Source organism: Mus caroli, unplaced genomic scaffold, assembly GCF_978045245.1.
Source record: "Mus caroli unplaced genomic scaffold, Mus_caroli_1 scaffold_8, whole genome shotgun sequence".
Classification (NCBI taxonomy): Eukaryota; Metazoa; Chordata; class Mammalia; order Rodentia; family Muridae; genus Mus; species Mus caroli.
The window spans coordinates 41,956,720-41,972,908 of record NW_028227263.1 but is presented as its reverse complement, the minus strand read 5'-3'; the positions used below and the strand labels follow the sequence as shown (position 1 = coordinate 41,972,908).

Sequence of the window (16,189 nt, the reverse complement as noted above, 5' to 3'; positions counted from 1 at the left end):
AAGGAGGCTTAGACCATGAGTGATCAGCACCCATAGACTCCCACGGTGCCTGACTGAACCAATGCCACTACCTTCCATGTAGTTTAGGTCATGCCACCATATGCTTCAGTGGTAGGCTATTGCATGAGATGGAGGATTTGTTTTCCACACTGTGCTGGAGAGGACAAATGTCTCTTCCCTTTGGTGTCCTTATGAACAAGAGTTCATTCAGTACTAAAACAGCCAGGGTTGCACTGCAGAGTTAGTATTGAAGGAATTGAAGAGAGAAAAAAAAAAAAAGACAAATGTTACTGAAGAAATGCAAGCTCTGACCAGACGGTCTGAATCAAAATAAGGGACAGCCACCAGCCAGCTCAGAAAGCAATGGACTATCAACCACACCAAGGCGGGGTGGGAGTTATGTTTGAATCTCAGAAAGAACTCAACATACACCCAAGGAGGCAACCTGCATGGTTGAAAGCAGACTGTCCTTCAGACTCCATGTTCAGGGGCCAAGACCATAAACAAAAATGCAGCAAGGGTCTTCAGTGGGGTATGTCTTACTCTTTGAGAAGCCCACACCCCTCAGGAGTGTCTTCTCAGGGCCTCACCCCACCTCCCACCCTTTTGTATAAACCTGCATTAAGACTGCATTGAACTGCAGCTATTGTGAAAATAAAGTAAAAGCAAGAGCTGAAACACCTGTAGGCTAACAGAAGACTGGAGGTAAATCTTCTCAGTGAGAAGGATGAAGGAGATCATGTGAGCACAGCATTGGCCACACTGTCAGTGAGCAGTGCCATGGTGTGTGTGATTCTGTGTGCAAAACACATCGACATTTATTTGTAACAGAGGAAATGGATTCCTGTGGAACACAATTATGGAAGCAATATTGAAAGAAAAGGTTGGACAGCTATGAAGTTAAGAGCATTTATTTGTAGTAAACAAAAGAATTACAAATTGTGAAAACAACCAAAAACCTGCAGTTCTGCAATCTAGTCATTCTATTTCTTAAAACATAATGGAGTAAGAAAACCAATATATATTCTTTATTCTGTTAAACAGGGTCTTACTCTGTATACAAGGGTGGCTTCAAATACAGAGCAATCTTCCTGCCACAACTTCCCAGGTGCAGGACGGCAGGTATGAGCTCCCATGCAAGGTTCTGATACACGATCTTAATGATCATTTAATTTAGTCACAGTGATAAGGTTTCCCAAATGAATAAGACACCATACTGGACTGCCAGTCACATGCCTGAAACAATGTAAATCTCTAGTAATAACTCTTATTTATGTTTTACAATATACCAAAAGATAAATTTATTACTGCCATTATTACTAAAAATAACATGAATATAACAATTTAGTAGTTGATTATATATATCTATATCTATATATCTATATCTATATATCTATATATTATATATATATATTAGGAAAGCTAACCCTTGTTTATTTTCCCATGGTTTCATAGGACACTATAACACAGCATGTATCTCACAGTAATTAACAGAATAAACACTGATATAATTCAGTGGATGCTCTACCATTACCTAGTTTCTTTTCATGAAAAAAAATTATATTTGCACAATTTGTGTTTGTGTACATGTCTGGGCCTCTACATGCTACAACATATGTGTGGAAGTCAGGTGCAGGGAATTGAACTCAAGTGCCCAGGCTTGTTGACAAGAACTATATCCCACTGGCCCATTTCTCATACTGGCTTGAGGCAGAGTATGAAAATAAGCATAGTCACACTGGCACTGCTGACACATTTGGAACTATGACTGGAGCTCAGATACTCTGAACATAGCATCTTCTTTAGTTCTTTCTTCCTATCTTCCTTTCTTCCTTCCTTCCTTCCTTCCTTCCTTCCTTCCTTCCTTCCTTCCTTCCTTCCTTCCTTCCTTCCTTTCTTTCTTTCTTTCTTTCTTTCTTTCTTTCTTTCTTTCTTTCTTTCTTTCTTTCTTTCCTTCTTCCTTTCTTTTCCTTCCTTCCTTCCTTCCTTCCTTCCTTCCTTCCTTCCTTCCTTCCTTCCTTTCATTCCCCCTCCCTCCTCTCTAACATGATTTAGACTATCAATGCTCTTCAAAAATATGGAATGCTTCATAAACTCGCATGTCATCCATGAGCAGGGGCCATATTAACCTTCCCTGATCATTCTACTTTGGGTACACATGATGCCTGAGCAAGAAAACAGTGTGCCTCATTGTGATGCTTCTCCTTCATTCTTTGATGAAGATGCATCTGGTAAAACTGGCCTACAGCTAAGGGTGCATTTCTTAACCACAGATTCCTACATATAATTTTCAGAATGAATGGACAAGATGTTGAAGAATTTTCTTTAATCTTCTCTCATTGATGGGCAGGATGAAGTTATAGAGACCTGACAGAGCTGAGGTAATTAGCTCTGTGTGGAGCACCTCCTCAGGAGTGGAGCACCTCCTCACCATGAACAAGGCCTTGGCTTCGATCTCTGGCGTGAAGAATAAGAGAAGAACTTTGCAGCAGTGTTATCTTACACACTGAGCACTCAGGCACTTTTCCTTGACTAAATGGGAAGTGATTTACTATTCTCACCTAAAACAAAACAAAACTGAAAGAAACTGAGAAGAATCTGACCTAGAGAAATGAATATATCCTTTTCTACCAATGAAAGACATTCACACAGAAAGACTAGAGTAAGGGAAAAAAAGAGAAAAAAATGGTACCGATGAGCTCAGGCATATGGATATACATATCAGAGGCAGAGACCCTACACATAAACAGGCAAATGTTAAGAGTCTGGCCAGCATATTGTCATCGGCTCTGAACTTCCCGTGGGATTAAAATATGGAAAAACCCTATCAGGAAAGGAAGCTGTACAGAATCTGTAGATAAGAGTCCCATTGTTGGAAATATTGTAAAATGAGAGAGTGCCAGCTGCATAGTCAAGGAAAACACCAACACGACAGGGCGGGACCATCAGAGACAGGGTCAAGACACTGGGCTTGCCTGTGAAAGGACACTCCTCAAAAGCATTATACACAGACTTTTTCCACAGCCCTATAACCCAGAAGCCATATTTTGGTTGATAATGTGAATCATTCTTAATCCCCCTACGAAATAAAGGGCTTCTTTCAGCATTTGTACGAAATATTGGATTGAAGAGGTAGCTTCCATCACTTAACCCCAGAACCCAAGCACCTTTACCAGACACATCTACTTCCCAGTAATGTTTTCCTGATTGGATAACTGGGTGTCCCAGGACGCCTTCATGAGAGTTTTCACACCCATGTTCAAGATTCCTTGCTTGGTGGTCTTCATATCGTACTTGTCTTTTGTCGTCAGTAATGGCAATGTTTGGATTGTTGTTTTGAACCAGCGTCACCTGAACTGCACAAAACAGGACTGCATGTCATGAGAAGGACAGGAAACAGCCTTATCTGTGATGTTATTAATAGAAGGCTAAGAAGAAAGTGTACAGGTACTGGAGAGAACTTTGTGCAGAAGTCACAGGAGAGGCAGAACATTGCAGGAGCATTACATACTTTGGGAGATGCAACATGAGGCCTAACAGAAACATAAGCTCTGCAAGACAGAAGTGGGTAACTTACGATGCTGCAATTTTTCCTTACCCCAGTAGCGTTGAGCCTCTGTGACCTCTGAAATGGGGTAAAAATTTACAATATTAAATACATGCAAAGGCATTGTAAAGTCCTTTTCTTCTGTGGATCAGGGGAAGAGTTAGAAACCCTAACAGAGTCCTTTAAAGATGAACAGTCATTTCCCATCTGAGATGGTTAAATCACCAGTAGCTGGAGGCTACTCTTCCTTGTCCATATCTAGAAACCACTAGAATCCTGCAGCCAAATCACGGAACATAGCTCTCCTCACCTTGCAGCACTTGCAGCATGCCTTGCAGGTCAGGGGCTCGGAACATTCTTCTTTGTTCCCTGGGGATGGTTTTGGGCTTCTTTATCGAAAAAGTATGACTCCTAGGGATAAAAAGCAATTGACCTGAAATCCCTCCCAGTGACCCCCAACTACCACAGATTTCCTCTCCTTTCCACCCACAGATGACCTTGAGCTCTTTGGAGGAAGCTGAAGAGGTAGAGAGATGGCAATCACATGAGTACAATCATGTCTCCTTCAAATTACTTTCAATGAAGTGTTGGAAAGGTCTTATGTTCTCAATCAGAACCATGGTTCTTGCCTTCTAAAATTAAACAGCATTTTTCTTCCACTCTGACTGCTTGAGCTCACAAGAGATGATAAAGTATTAAATCTTAAAACAAACCAAAACTAATGCCTGAAAAAAGTGTGTGGAAAATATTCACATGAATGTTAACTGTGAGAAATATATCCAATGTCATGAAAATGCTTAGCCAATATGGAGACTCCCAAATAACATCTGAGTTTTCAGGTTCTCTTGAAGAAATTCAAAACAGTTGGAAAAGATGAGGACAACAAACTAAGACTAATATAATCCCAGTGTCTCAGGAAAATCCTGGTTGCCAGCTGGGTGTGCCCTATGGACACAGGATACCTACCCTCTACCCACACTCCCATAGAGTATGGGAAAGAAAAGGAGAGTTGATCAAACCTGCATCAAAAAGCATTATGTGCAGAGAGTCAAAACTGTTTTTTTAAATCCAAATATAACAACAGAGAAAGATTGAATGTCTTCTAGTCTCAGAAGAAAATAGTGTGAACATATAGAAATTTTCCCAATGGAAAATTCTGTGCATATTGTAGACATACAAGACACATCCTATCTACCAAAAACAAGGACCTGTTAAATCCAGATTTACAGCCACATGCAAGCACACAGGGTGAACCACAATAGAGTTAATAGTACCCTAATTTTTTAATCCCTAATCCAACTACTGAGCTAAACTCTTCAATTCCCCACAACCCATCTCTCTACCATGGAATCTAATCTATTCTCAATAGTTGAAATATTGCTTTTTGATCAGAAACTCAGTACTTCATCTAAATTGCCCCAACCTGGGAGAAATTATGTTGGACTTGAAAACTAAATCATTCTTACCACATAGAAAGACTGGCACCCATACATACCGTTTTATGATGTTCTCCACACCCTAGATAGAAACAGAGAAAACAGGAATTAAGACTTCTCATTAAGATAAAAGGGTGGGGGGGGGGAGTTGACATTCCTCACATCTGAAATTCTGTGAAAGAAAAGTCATGACAATACACGAGGAGCTATTTCCTGCAAGGGATAGTCTGTTAATGAGTTTATTGAGGCAGCAAACAATGACATCTAATTGCTGGGCAGACAAAGTGATGAATCAGAGAAAGATTTGTTGGAATGAGTCAGAAATAAGATATGCTTAACTCTCATGAGAGCAGACAGGAAAGGGAGGCTCTTTAAGAGCAGTGCAGGAAAAAAGAGTCAGTTGGAAGTCAGGGCAGTGAGTGTGGTTCTTACAGATGCCTCACTTCAGTTTTGCTTTTGTCTGTGACTTCTTCAGTTAGTCTTTGAGATGGCTGACTTTCTACACAGTCTACTTAAACACATTCTTTACAAGACTTTTCACACATATCACATGGACTTCCCTTCTTAGCCCTACATTTTTTCTCTCTCTCGTTATTATGTCTCCTTTTAAAACTTCTGTGATGGTTTGTATATACTTGGCCCAGGAAGTGGCACAATTAGGAGGCATGCTCTTGTTGGAATAGGAGTGTCCTTGTAGGTCTGCCACTGTGGGCATGGGCTTTAAGACCCTTGGTCTAGCTGTCTGGAAGCCAGTCTTCTCCTAGCAGCCTTCAGATGAAAATGTAGAACTCTCAGTTCCTCCTGCACTATACCTGCTTGAATGCTGCCGTACTCCTCCCTTGAAAATGGACTGAGCCTCTCAACTTATAAGCCAGCTCCAATTAAATGTCCTTATAAGAGTGTACTGGTGCCTGTTCACAACAGTAAAACCCTAAGACAACTTCTTAAATTTCATTTTTAGATTTCTTTTATAGCTAATTTTATTTTATGTGTATTTTGCCTGCATGTATGATCCGTGTACCACAAGTATGTCTGTGCCCAAAGAAGTTAGAGAGTGTCATATCTCATGGAACTAGAGATGGCTGTGAACCACTGTGGGTTTTGGAAACAGACCCCTGGTGTCCTTAATGGCTGCTCCATTGCTCTAGACTTACTATTTTACTTCCTTTTCTTTTTTTTTTAAGATTTATTTATTTTATGTATATGAGTTCTCTATCAGCATGTACACCTGCATGTCAGATGAAGCATCAGATCCCAGAATAATTGCATGAGAGCCACCATGTGGTTGTTGGGAATTGAACTCAGGTCCTCTGGAAGAGCAGACTGTGTTCTTAACCACTGAGCCATCCCTCGAGTCCACTATTTTACCTCTTAGTTGTAGCATTTAATAGCTTTAATAAGGAGAGGGTGTTGGGTTCCCTAGCACTGGAGTTACTTTGAGTTGCAATGTGGTACTGGGAATTGAACCCAGGCATTCTGGAAGAGCAGCCAATGCTCTTAATTCCTGAGCTACTGCAGATGAAGAAAGCCTTAGATTATTCTATGATGTACAACATAAACATCTCTTAGTTAGTAGTTTTTTTGGCAGTGACTAACTGGAATTAGTAAAAGGTACTTGAATCACACAGAGCTCTGCAGAGAGCTGGTGGCATAAATGCCCATGGATCCAATAGATCTCCTCCAAGATTTAACTTTTGTGCTGTTCTGTACAAATTCATAAAAATAAAATTCCACTCCTTGTTATTTGTGCATGCAGTGATCCCTCCAACCTCTGAAACTGAGTCAACAAAGAGTTCAGAAGAGCTCACTGTCATCACCAGCAAGACCACAGCAGCAGAGAGGAAGGGCAATGGCTTCCATGCCTTCTGACTCTCAGACCCAGGGACCTCTTGCAGCCTTACCTGCAGTATTTCTATGTCTGAGCACTGTAACTGATGTTCCACATCTGAGATGAAGTCTTCTAGCAACTTGCTCTGCTGAGCATGCTCATTTTCAGACTCTGCCAGGTTGTTCATAATGTTTTCCTTCTCTTGCATCAGCTTCTGCAATTCATTCTTCTCCTCAGAGTCCATGATATCCCTCATTCGTTTAAACTCTGACTGAACATTCTCCACATCTTTCTGTATTTGATTCTTCAGAGATAAGAAAAGGGAGAACCATTAAGTTTGTCAAAACTTGCTGCATGTGAATTGTTTTTGTTTTGTTTTTGCATTTGTTTGGTTTTGTTTTTTCCAGACAGGGTTTTTCTGGGTAGCCCTGCCTGTCCTGGAACTCACTCTATAGATCCCCCTGCATCTGCCTCCAGAGTACTGAGATTGAAAGCATGCTCCATCATCTCTCAGCCTTGTATGGGAATGGAGATAGGGAAAAGGAAGGGACTCTTAGGGAGACTTGTATAGCCTTTTAGTGTCTGTTAATGACATTCCAACACACAGACCTCTGGTCAGCTTTCCTAAGACGACCTAAAGCAAAATGGAACACCAAGCTATGATCAGCTTTCATACAGCTCTCTAAGACAGTTGTTTCTGCCTGTAATATTCTTCATTCTACTTTTAAAAAAGACTTTATTGTTGGAAAGATAGTTCAGAAGTTAAGAGCACTGGCTACTCTTCTGGAGGTCTGAAGTTCAATTCCCAGCACCCACATGGTGACTCACAGCAACCTCTAACTCTAATTCTAAGAGATCTGATGTCCTCTTCTGACTTCCATGAGAACCAGACACACATATGCTTCAAATAATAAATAAATATTTAAAATATTTTTGATAAAAAGCACTTTAAGAATATATTCATTTAAAAATGTATTTATTCTTATTCTCTCTCTCTCTCTCTCTCTCTCTCCCTCTCTCTTTGTTTTGCCTGTTTGTATCATGTGTGTCAAGAGAGGATACTGGGACCTCCAGAACTAGAATTATGGATAGTTATGAGCTACCATGTAGATGTAGGGATCCAAATTTAACTTCTCTGCAAGAGCAAGAAGTACTCTTGACTATTGATTCATCTTTCTACCCCTTCCTTCCTTCCTTCCTTCCTTCCTTCCTTCCTTCCTTCCTTCCTTCCTTCCTTCCTTCCTACCTACCTTCTTACCTATCTAGACCAGGTTTTACCTTGTAGCCATAGTTGACTTAGTACTTGCTATGTACACAAGACCAGTCTTCATCTTACAGATATCTGTTTCTGCCTCCCAGCTGCTGGGATTAAAGGCATATGCCATCATACATGCCATTACATTCTACTTTTAACTCCCTGGCATAAGTAAAACACTGATTACATATCCATGACCCACCCATTTCCAAGTATCTTCTTCTATAGAGTCAGTTTCAGAAGGCACCATAAAAATGACCCAGTATCCATTCTGACCAAGCATCCTCCACGGTGTCGCTCCTCACAGAGCTCAGCTCAGGTGTGATACACTGACTCTGCATCTCCAGCCAGGTGAACCAGTAGGGAGACGTATCAAGGTTTCTTGGCCTCATCAACTCCCAGGAAGTAAAGACCCCCAGAAGCTCCTTGCCCAGGTCCCTCCCGGGCATCAGGCTGACACCCTTAGGAAGGGTCCCCACTTGCCTCCCAGTAAGTTCTATCCTTCTGAAGTTCATCTTTCCAGTTTTCAAATTCTTTCTTATCTGCCATCAGCCTTTGCCGAACTACCTGCAGCTGCTCCTGTAGGAAAGGAATTGTAGCAGAGTCAAGTTGTGTGCTTAGTAGGACTGTTGTTCTATCCAAAGTCCAAAACCTTCTGGAAAGATAGAAAGCTAAGGATTTCTACCTTTCTTTTAAAGGATTGTGATATGAATTCTTTACCTAAAAATTATATACACATATAGTTTTAATCTATTATGAACAAGTAGATAAGAAACTTTTGAAAAGAAGGCAAACAGGGACAAAATCAATTTGGTCTGGCAAGTTTACAGAAACCCAGGGAATGGCAACTAGAATCTAGGAGTAGGAAGAAAATAATAAGGAATAGCCATCTACTTGGAAAAGGATTCCCCATCTTCTTTCAAAATGGTGGTCTCAAGCCATGCCACGTATGTAGATATCAGAGAATAATTTGCAACTTGCAGCCATCAGTTCTCTCCTTCAGTGGTCTGGTTTCTGAGTTCAGACTCAGGCCGTTATACTTGGCAACAAGCCATTAAGGCATTGCTCCCAACCCTCATCTTATTTACTTTGACACCTAAAGAATAATCAGAGCTTTTCTTGGAAATAAAATCTCAACAGTATACAACAAACTAAAAACACTTGCTCTTGTTCTAGAGTTTGTTGCCCCTGGTAGATTCTCTTAGAATTAATCTCAATGGATAGTCCCATTCTTTCAGGCCTCAGAAGGTAACAGGATGGAATGAAATCCCAGGTCTGGATTCCATGATGATCAGGTAACTGAATGATCACAGGAAGTAGAGATTTTCCACCTGGTACTGTTTCCTGCTATGTCTCACACCCTCCAACCCCGCTCCTTACCTTGTACTCCTGGGCCACCTCTTCAATGAGAGCTGTTTTGTGACCACGGTGCTCCTGAGATCGCTCACAAAGCCAGCAGATAGCCATCATGTCCTTCCTACAGAAGAGCTGGAGTTTCTCTCCATGTCTTGCACAGTTAAACACTTTTTGCTCCTCTTCCGGGCTGGGCTTGAACTCTTTGAGCCTCTCTACTATGTTGGCCACATGTAGATTAGGCCTCAGATTGCTAAACTGGTAAGTAAGTCGGCACACAGGGCAAATGAACATTTCCTTATCGCATTTGATGGATTCAAAGTGCACCGTGATGCAACCTTGGCAGAAGGTGTGACCACAATCTGCACTCACAGGTTTCACCATCAGGTTCAGACAAATAGGACAGGTCACCTCCTCCTTTAAATTCATCATGAATTGTGAAGCCATAGTTGCTGTGATCCTGTGTATGACTGTCCTGACTCCTCACACTTCTGCTCAGGTACCTACGTGATTAGGATGGTGAAAGGGGGGCAAGTAAGAAATGGAATGTCAGTCCATTTTCTGGCTTCTTCTCCACCTCCATGAGACTCCCGAACCATACAGGTAAGCTTCCCTTCCCCCACCCATCTTCCCTGTTCTCTTGAGGCTTCTGGGCCAAGCCAAGCTGCCCTAAGCAGCCTGTTAGCCCAGGGAGATCTCCATTCTCCTCCCCACTCTCAGCCCACCTACATTGGACTTGATACTCCTGAACTATACAGAATTGCAGGTCTGCAACCATATGACCCAAGTATATCCACCAGAGTCATGCCACACCAGGATCATTGAGGTTGATCCCTGCTCCCAATACCTACTACAACAAGAACACCCAGGAACCAAAACCATCCATATGGCTAAAGGCCCTCCAAAAAGACACAATCAATACGAGCTAGGGCAATATGATACCTCCAAAGCACAGCTACCCACCTCTACAGCAGACCCTGGATATCCTAACACAACTGAAACAGAAGAAAATGACTCTAAATTCAATCTTATAAAGATGATAGAAGCCTTTAAAGAAGAAATGAATAAATCCCTTAAAGAAATATAGGAACATACAATCAGAGGTGGTTTTCTTTTTTGTTTGTTTGTTTTTGAGATGGTTTCTCTGGATAGCCTTGCCTGTAATGGAACTCACTCTGTAGATTTCAAACTCAGAAATCCTCCTGCCTCTGCCTCCCAAGTGCTGGTATTAAAGGCATGCACCACCATCGCCAGGCAATGTATTTCTTTTTAAATTTCTATAGCTCTATAATACAACTTGAAATCAGAGATGGTGATACTTCCAGCAGTTCTTTTATTGTTTAGCATTGTTTTTAGCTATTCTGGGTCGTTTTCTCTTCTATTTTTCCATATAAAGTTGAAAATTGTCCTTTCAAAGCCTGTAAAGAATTGCATTGGCATTTTCATGAGGACTGAGTTCAATCTGTAGATTGCTTTTGATATGATGACGATTTTTACTAGTTCATCCTACAAATCCCTAAGCATGGAAGATCTTTTCATCTTGTGATACCTTTTTCAGTTTCTTCAAAGACTTGAAGTTTTTATCATACAAGTCTTTCACTTCCTTGGTTAGAATTATCCCAAGATAGTTTATATTATTTGAGGCTATAATGAAGGGTTTTGTTTCCCTGGCTTCCTTTTCAGTTCACTTGTCATTTATAGAGAGCTCTTTTTCATTCCTGAACATATGATGGTGCTCTGCCCTGCCCTGCTACAGAGTTAGGGCCATACGTAGCTACTACATTCCTTCTCCTTGGACCTAAGTTGCTATGGTGTGTGTGAGGGTCTCAGGTCATGTTTTGTGGTAATCTCCATCTATCAGAAGTTTGGTGGTGAGGAACTCACTGAGCAGTTTCCAAATGCCACAGTGGTTCATTTCACATGCTCCTGACACCACAGATCCTCTGAGAACATACCACTGGCCTCATACTTTGGGGAAAGGCAAACTATCAAGCCCCCCAAAATCCTTACTACTGATGATGCTAATGACCTGCATGGCTACTGACATTGCCATAAATGACTTCACATCAGGCCACAGACACAATCAGACTTGGTAAGTACTCAGTCCTGCTCACATAACTGTATGAAGACTCTACTGCTGTACCTAGCTAGAATCAGAGCCATCATACCTAATTAAGTGCCACCCTTATATGGAATATATTAGTCCTTCCACATAGAATCTACCTTGAAAACTTTAGAGGAGATAGTTGTTCTATAATGATGCAAGCATTAACACAGGGACACACACACACACACACACACACACACACAGACACACACACATACACACACACACCAAAAAGAGAGAAACATCATTTTATCAAAAGACTATTATCATACTCTAGTAACTGACTCCAAAGAATAGAAATCATTGATTGTATTCCAAAATAAGAATTAATGAGAAAAAACACAAACATCAGTAATGCAATAGGTAAGAACACTGAAATTCTGGAGCTTAAAAGCTCAAATGAGTGGAACTGATCCTGCCATAGAGAGATTCAATCAATAGGAGACATGATCAAGCAAAAAGTCTATCAACATGAAATCAGCTCACTTAAAAGAATCATACAAACCCAATCAACCAAACAACAACAAAAACAAACAGTAAGACAAAACCAAATACCCTAAAATACTCTACAAACAAACAAAGAAAGACATGGAATCCATTTGTGTTGACCAACTACTCCTGGGCATGGAGCTTGCCTTGGAGGGTCATTGATATACCTAGCAACACACCATTGGAGAAACCTGATCTTTAAACTTTAAGAGAGAAGGCATGAAATTGGGTGAGTAATAAGTAGTTGGGGGAGGGGAAAAATATAAAAAATTTAAAATGTTTTTTAAAATATGAAGGTAAATAAATGAATACCATTACTCCTACAGTATCATGTCAAAGACAGAGGTCATGACAGGAACAAAGATGATGATTTATGAGGCTCTATTTAGAAAATCAGTATACTTCTTATGAGTGTTCCACAAGAAGATGAAGCAGAGAAGAAAGCCGAGAGGATTTAAGGAACTGGTCTTGAACTACCAGGACACTCCCACCAATGACAGCTGCATATGCATGGAAAGCATTGTTCTGGAAGGATCATCTGAAGGGCCACAAAAGAGGTTTTAATAATGTATCAAGAGTGAAATGATGTGAAACATCTTTTGTAACCACAATGCTATGAAATTAGAAATCACCAAAAGAGAGATTTGGAAAAAATTCACAAATATGGAAATTATACACCATTTTCTAAACCAATGAGCAAGGAAGAAATCAAAGGGAGGTTTTTGAAAAATGAAATGACAATGGATGCACACACCCCAGCATTCCACTCTAGGCTCCAGACAGTCTAAGAGGGGAGCACACATCTCAGCAAATTCACTAGTCTAGATAGTCTAAGAGGGAAGCCTGCAGGGAGTACATTAAACAAAGAAACATTATCTCAAGTAAATAACTTAATACTTGGCTTCAGGCAAGGAGACAAAAAAATAACTAAACCAAAAGTTATCAGATGGGAAGAGAAAGCTGATGAGAAAGACCCAAGGAAAATGTAATGAATAATCTGAGCTGTTGTTCTTTGTTTCTGTCTCTGTACTTCTCTGTCTCTCTCTCCCCTCCCTCCCCCCATCCCCTGTCTTTGTGGGAGCAGGGTTTTACTATGTAGCCCTGTCTGATGTGGAGCTCTCTATGTAGACCAGGTTGGCCTAGAACTCACAGGGTTCCTCTTGTCTCAGCCTTCTGAGTACTGGAATTAAAAGCATGTGCCCAGCTGCTCTAAGTTCTGGTCTTTAAGACCATATGTAAGGAAAGAAAGGCAACAGATTCATAGCCACACTAACAGAGAGAGAGAGAGAGAGAGAGAGAGAGAGAGAGACAGAGAGACAGAGAGAGAGAGACAGAGAGAGACAGAGAGACAGAGAGAGAGAGAGACAGAGAGAGAGAGAGACAGAGAGAGAGACAGAGAGAGAGAGACAGAGAGAGACAGAGAGAGAGACAGAGAGAGAGAGAGAGACAGAGAGAGAGACAGAGAGAGAGAGAGAGACAGAGACAGAGACAGAGAGAGATAGAGAGAGACAGATAGAGAGAGAGACAGAGAGAGACAGAGAGAGAGAGACAGAGAGAGAGAGACAGAGAGAGAGAGACAGAGAGAGAGAGACAGAGAGAGACAGAGAGAGAGAGACACACAGAGAGAGAGAGAGACAGAGAGAGAGAGAGACAGAGAGAGAGAGACAGAGAGAGAGAGACAGAGACAGAGACAGAGACAGAAAGAGGAGAGAGACAGAGAGACAGAGAGAGACAGAGAGAGAGAGACAGAGAGAGAGAGAGACAGAGAGAGAGAGAGACAGAGACAGAGAGAGACAGAGAGAGAGACAGAGAGAGAGAGACAGAGAGAGAGACAGAGACAGAGAGAGAGACAGAGACAGAGAGAGGAGAGAGAGAGAGAGAGAGAGAGAGAGAGAGAGAGAGAGAGAGAGAGAGAGAAGAGAATAACTCAAGCAAATTCAAGAATGAAAGCACTGGCTTATGGGACAAGAACTAATTGTTGAGAAAGAGAAACCCACAAAATCAACCTTGACAGGAGAAGGTTTGTTGATGTCTTCTGGGTGCCTAGATTAGCTAGAGCAAAGCCATGATATCCCTGATCACACTGGTTTCTCCCGTGGCTCTCTCAAGCTTTTTTTTTTTTTTTTCTTTATTTGACATTTTTAACATCAATCAAAAGTTTAATTTTCATTCTTTAAAGGTAGAAAGAGGCTGTGGCAGTCATGTGCTCCTGACACTACAGAGACTTGGGGGTTGGGCTGTGGGAAGAGCAGGAGAACAGCCTGGGCAACACAAAATGTATCCTCTCTCCAAGAAACCTTTCAAAAGCTGGCACTTTGGGGGAAATCTTCAGATGTTTCACTGGAGCTTGCTCATACTAGTTTTTCCATCTTCAAATACCCCTTCCCCTCTGCATGGGAACTGAACCCAAAGCTTGAAAAGTACCCTATCACTGAACTAAGTCACAGATGTCTTTTAAAAAAATATTCTATGAATGTGTCTTATTGAGTTACTCATAATGGCCATCAATTTATAATCCTCTGCCTCCTGTGTATCTGGAATCTCAAGCTGGGCTGAAGTCTATATTGGTATGGAGAAAATATCGGAAGGGCAAGGAAATAGCTGAAGTTATTCCCAGGCTTGGGACTGTCAAACAGGGTCGGTGACTAAATAACAGGCTCTCAGTCTCTGGTACTAAACTGAGAGAAACTCTGGGTCTCTTAGAGGAGCATTTTGCAACTTTCCTAGTGCTGCAACTCTTTAGAAAACTCCCTCGTGTTGTATTGACCCCAACCATAAAACTGTGGTCTTTGCTACCTCATAACTATATTTTTATACTGTTGTGAATAATAATATGAATGTATGATATGCGAGATATCTAAAGGGCAACTCCTGTGAAAAGGTCATTCAAACGGGTCTGATCCGGTAAAGAACCACAGCCCTAGAGTATGCGGAAGTACCACTTTATCACACAAAAACGCATTAAAAAACAGGCTCTGATCCAGCTTTGCTGCCCGGAAAGAGAATGTCTGTCGTAGACAACAAAGTTCTGGATCTCGTCGACAAGGTACAATTCAAAATTACAGATTGTGAAAAGGAAGGGGGAGACTAAATCTGGACAAAAGACATCTTTAAAGTAGTTTTTTGTTGTTGTTGTTGAGGAGGAGGAGGCACCTCCCTCAAGCTCCCTCATTTGCATTTTCAGCCAGAAGCCGGCAGCCCCTCCCCTTCCCCTCCCCCGCTTTTGCAAGATAAACTCACCCAAGCAAAAACAATGTTTCAAAGTCTTCAAAAGTCTGCCCCCTAAAATTACTCAGCCCGTTATCAGACGCCAGAAAGTTGTAAACCAGGGAGAATTAACTCACCAATCCAGAACTTCAAGGTATGTCAGACTCGAAGCTAGAGAAACGAAAGTTTGAGCGCTGGAAATGAAACAGAAACCACAACTCTACAGACCAATGAGATAGATGCCTTTGCATAAGCCTGCAGGGCCCCACTGACTGAGGAAGTTTCCTTCATATCAGCATTGGCTGGCTCTGGAGACTGGGGAGGAGTTATGTGCAGAGCCAGGGGGAAAGGGAAACACCTCACCACCCTCACAGCAGAGAGTAATGAGCTGCAGAGGGCTCTCCAGCTGCCCCATGGTCTCCTCCAAATTATGTATTGTGTGGCTGAACAGACTTAGTCCTTTCCCAGTGCTGATCAGATCCACCCATTCATTTCCTCCCTTCTAGGAGTCCCTCACCAGAATATCTTGGAGGTTCCTATTTGGCTTAGAGGTGTATTGAACACCTATATAGTGACTCAGCACTACCGGAATTAGAAGGGGGAAATCTGTAGAGCTGGGAATGAGGTTCAGTTGACATAGTGCTTGCCTATGAAGCATGGAGCACTGGGATGGTCCTCCCAAGTGTACAAAACCAGCTGTGGTGGCCCCTGCGGTCTGTCTTCCTTACTCTTCCACTGCTCTGATAAATACCATGACTAGGACAAGATACAAGGAGAGTGTTTAATTTGGCACTCACAGTTCCTATGGGTTAGAGTTCATGACCACCACAGTGGAGAGCCTGATAACAGGCAGGGAGACATGGTGCTGGAGCAGGAAGTGGGAAGTCACAACTGGAGCACAATCTTGACAGAAACCCGAGGCAGAGAGAGAATGGTGGTGGTGGTCGGAATCTACTGAATTCTGAAA

At 41.7% G+C, this 16,189-nt stretch overlaps 1 protein-coding gene and 1 non-coding gene across 2 annotated transcripts; both read right to left on the bottom strand.

Annotated features, from left to right (window-relative positions):
• Positions 1–895: 895 nt before the first annotated feature.
• LOC110298013 (tripartite motif-containing protein 30A-like) lies at positions 896–15,475 on the bottom strand. Its single transcript, XM_085841443.1, has 8 exons — positions 15,360–15,475; positions 9,447–9,922; positions 8,550–8,645; positions 6,885–7,115; positions 5,043–5,065; positions 3,858–3,958; positions 3,599–3,625; positions 896–3,356 (listed from the first exon to the last, which is right to left on the bottom strand). Exons 2-8 carry the CDS (start codon positions 9,864–9,866, stop codon positions 2,758–2,760), a joined length of 1,497 nt encoding a protein of 498 aa, XP_085697569.1. The 5' UTR covers positions 9,867–9,922; positions 15,360–15,475; the 3' UTR covers positions 896–2,757.
• On the bottom strand, positions 2,072–2,173 carry LOC115031574 (U6 spliceosomal RNA). The gene has a single exon (XR_003837255.2). It is a non-coding gene; the product is annotated as a U6 spliceosomal RNA (small nuclear RNA).
• Positions 15,476–16,189: the final 714 nt, after the last annotated feature.